Below are 4174 nucleotides of genomic sequence, written 5' to 3'. Positions count from 1 at the left end.
CCACTTCATCTCAACCCACGCACCATTCTCGTCACCTTCATCATCAACATTTGGTGTTGGCTCAAGGGACGAGTCATCTCCAACGCAGCTAGGCGTAAGTGGAGGTCCACAAAGATCATGATTCCCAATGAAACTTTGTGCACTAAAGCTTTGAAGCTGAGTGCCGGAGGGAATTCTTCCGAAAAAGTGGTTGTGTGATAAATTCAGATAATTCAAGAAAGTTAAACTCGCCATGCTTTGAGGTATTACACCCTTGAGTTGATTTGTTGAGACATCGAGAGATTCCAATAATGTCATGTTACTGATCTTCTCAGGAATCTTTCCATGGAGTTGATTATGGGACAAATTCAAGAATCGTATGCCATAAAGACTGGTGAGTTCCTCAGGGATTTCTCCAATTAAATTGTTGCTCGAGAGGTCCATGCTTGTGACAAGAGAAAGTGACTGACTATATTCATACTCTGCTCCCTTCATTATCAAGATAATTTCTGTTGTACGAAATGTTTCGCCAGAGACTTGTCTCACCATTGCGCTCAAATTACCAAAGCATTGCGGAATGAATCCCGATAATTTGTTATGAGAAAGGTCAATGATTTGAAGTAAATTGAAGTGACAATACTCTTGAGGAATACTACCATGAAACCTATTTGAGCGAAGCACAAGAACTCTAAGAGAGGCTGAACTATTTCCCAACCAAATGTATAAGCCACTAGACAAATGATTCTCACTGAGATCGAGAGTAACTAGGCCTTTGCAATTTTGTAGGGACATTGGTAAATCTCCAGACAGATTGTTTCTTTTCAACGACAACAACTCAAGCGCAGATAGAGAACCCAAAGAACTCGGTATATTTCCTGTTAGCTTATTGCTCCCCAAGATTAACATTCGTAAGTCAGAATAGTTCATCCAACAGTCTGGAAGTTCTCCGGATAAAAGATTTTTTGAAAAATCAAGAACTTGAACATATCTCATTTTATCTTTCTGTTCACAAACGAGGGGAGAAAGAGATCCATGGAATGAGTTGTTGGAAAGATCTAAATACCTAATGCTAGAAGAAAAGATATGGGGGAGAGGGCCAAAGAAGTTGTTTGAACTAAGATCAATACTGTATGCGGAAGAAAAATTTGGAATACTGCCATGAATTTGGTTTTGAGAAAGATCCAACCATTCGAATTGGGGACTGAGGCTCCAAAACCAAGAAGGAATAACATCTGAAATGCTTGCATTCGATAAATATAGAGCTCGAAGATCTTTTTGTGATTGAAGCCATGCAGGGAATCGTGGCCCTAGTCTACATGAATTCATTATTAAAGTTCGAAGTTGACAATTAGAACTTACTCGCAAAGTCAACAAGTTGGTTGAAGAGGCATAAAGTATTTTCAATTTTGTTAGGTTAGAAAAAAGCACATCAGAAACAGAACCCTCAAATAAATTGTCAGAGATGGAGAATTGTTCAAGATTTGAAAGATGTCCGAGACTTTCAGGAATTGTTCCATTTAGTTGATTGCTAGAGACAAAAAGTGTCCTCAATGAAGAAAGATTTCCTATAGACATTGGAATCGGACCAGAAAGCAGGTTACCATCAAGAAAAAGAACAGAGAGCTTTTGATATTTCCCCAATTCATCAGGCAAAGTACCTGAAAGTCGATTCCCTCCCAAATCTAAAAACTCTAAATTTTTTGATATGCATGCCGAAGAATTTCCTAAAACTTCATGCACACCACCCCCAAGGTTGTTCATAAATAAACTTAAAAGTTGGAGATTACAAAAGTTTCCCAAGAATCTTGGTATCTTTCCATCAAGGTGATTGAGTGACAAGTCAAGATGCGTCAATCGAGAAAGGGATCCAAGGGCTCTAGGAAGTACACCTCGAATATTGTTATATGCAAGACCAAGTCTTTCAAGAGTAGTTATATTGTAGAACAAGTTAAGTGCTGTGGAAGAGAAGTTGTTACGTGAGAGATCTAGATTTCTCAAACAAGACATGTTATGGACAACTGTAAGTGGAATCTGAATGAGATTGTAACTTAAATCAAGTGTAACAAGAGACGTGAGACTATTCATCCAGTTAAAAGTTGAATAAACAAAGTTGTTGCTTGAAAGATCGAGCAAAGTGAGAGATGAAAAGTTAACATAAGGAACATGATCATATTTATCGAGTTCACAACTAGACAAGTGTAACTCAGATAGAGAAGGGAGCATATTCATCACCTGTAACCAATTGGATGCTTTACTAAGATTGACGTAACTCAGGTCGAGAAATTTCAACAAAGAAAGATGAGATAACCATTCAAGATTGTCAACTTGCAAGGAGAAACCTCCAATGCCAAGAGTATGCAAGTTGGAGAGATTTGCCAGCTGATGAGGAATTGTACCCACGAAACCCGCAAATGACAAATTTAGATATCTCAAATTCTGGAGGCCACCAAAAAAGCTTGGAATATGAGCATGTGTAAAATTATTCCCACTTAGGTCCAGATAGTGAAGATGCTTTAATTCGAATAGAGAATCACTTATCACCCCACGTAACTGTGATTGTTCTAAAGCTTCATCTCCGGCAAATTCATCATATAGATTATTTCTAAGATTTAGCTGGATGACATGCGCGGTTATGTTGTCACAGCCAATTCCTCTCCACATGCAACACTCCTCGCCAATCCAAGATGAGAGTCGATTCGAACGGTCTCTGAGACCTTGTTTGAAGGTGAGGAGGGCTTCTCTTTCTCTCACTTTGCAAGGCACATTTGGATTTCCACGAGCAAATGCAAATATGCAAAAGAGAGTAGCTAAGGAAAGAAAGCAATGCAAAAGGACCACCACAAAACTGGTCTTCACATCCATAAGCGTTGCCATAGCACAATGAAGAAGGAAATATTGCAAAAAAAAGGAGTTGTTACCTCTCAAAAGGTGAGTGCACCATCCATATATGAGACCCTTTAAGTAATTGAGGTGAGGATTGTTGTTGACGTAAACACGCAGAAAAGATTCTTTAAGTCAAGGTCTTGACTCTCGACACTAAAAGAAGCCCAGCAGTTTATGGTTCACCAATTAAAGTCTAGCCGCCTCTTTTGAAGCCTGTACACTTGGATGGTGAAGCCAAAGCCAATGACTTGGGAAAGTGAAGTGAAATGCACGAAAAAAGTCTAAAGAAAATATCAATTGTTAAACATCTTTAGAGTAGAAGGTCTCCATTCCAAACTGATGAGTGACCAATAATATCCCGCTAGAAAGCTAAAGGTCTAAAGAAAATGTGTATACAATTGATTAATGAGACCTTTTATGTTAAGTGTCCATAATTCTACCAATTTTATTCATTTCAAGACTCTACTTCTCCATTTTATGCTATCCCTTTAACCATCTGTACTGTATTTAATTTCAAGCCACTATATTTACATTTTAAGGGACAATTTTCTTGCCCAATTTTATTTAGCATTTACTACTTTGAGTATCAACTGCAAAACCTATTGTAATTTTCTTCCCAAATTTTATTCTTTCCGGTGGCTCCTTGTATTTTCTTAGAAAAAGTTCATGTACCTCTTCAAATTATTATCTAATGTTCCTCTAAATTTTTAATTGAAACATTATCCTCCTCAAATTACCAAAAAATTATCAATAACCCCCAACACTAACAAAAATATAAAAATGACTTTAAATGTTTTTCAATAAGATAAAAATAACCCTATAAATTCAAAAGGTTTTTTTTTTTTAATTAAAAAAAATAAATAAATTTTCACTTATTGGTTTTTACTTTTTTAGAATTTTTAGTTTTAGTTCTTTTTTAGAAGGTATTGGTTGGGCCATGATTCTCTAGTCTTCCACTATTCATTTTGAACAGAACAAGGAATTGTGTATGTACCTTGCAGCCTACATGTTCCGCCTGCCTCCCAAGGACTCCAGTATATTCGGTTGAAAATGCAGGTTGATGGAAAGCACCAAATTTGTGGATATTTTGTGCCCAACTTAATTAATTTCCAAATTCTCATCATGCGTGGGAGACTGACTTGTCATTTTGAATTCAACTTTGGGCTTATAATGGACCACTATGTGAGGGTACTCTAAAGGATTAAGTGGCTGATAAGATTTGAGAAAAGGTCTGGACCATTCACAACCCTGTCAACTACGTACTTAGAATTTGATTGTGCTACACTTTCTTGGTTTTTTTTTTTTTCCTTTA

General features: G+C 37.0%; 1 protein-coding gene across 1 annotated transcript in view; it reads right to left on the bottom strand.

Moving 5' to 3' along the window:
- LOC132190095 (receptor-like protein EIX1) overlaps positions 1-2853 on the bottom strand; it is a 3143-nt gene extending 290 nt beyond the window's left edge. Inside the window, exon 1 of the mRNA XM_059604981.1 lies at positions 24-2853. Coding sequence (XP_059460964.1) covers positions 24-2853 — 2830 coding nt within the window. The remainder of the gene's footprint in view (positions 1-23) is intronic.
- Between the last annotated feature and the right edge of the window lie 1321 nt (positions 2854-4174).

This window comes from Corylus avellana, chromosome ca1 (assembly GCF_901000735.1).
Source record: "Corylus avellana chromosome ca1, CavTom2PMs-1.0".
Classification (NCBI taxonomy): domain Eukaryota; kingdom Viridiplantae; phylum Streptophyta; class Magnoliopsida; order Fagales; family Betulaceae; genus Corylus; species Corylus avellana.
This window is presented reverse-complemented; position numbering and strand designations above follow the sequence as displayed.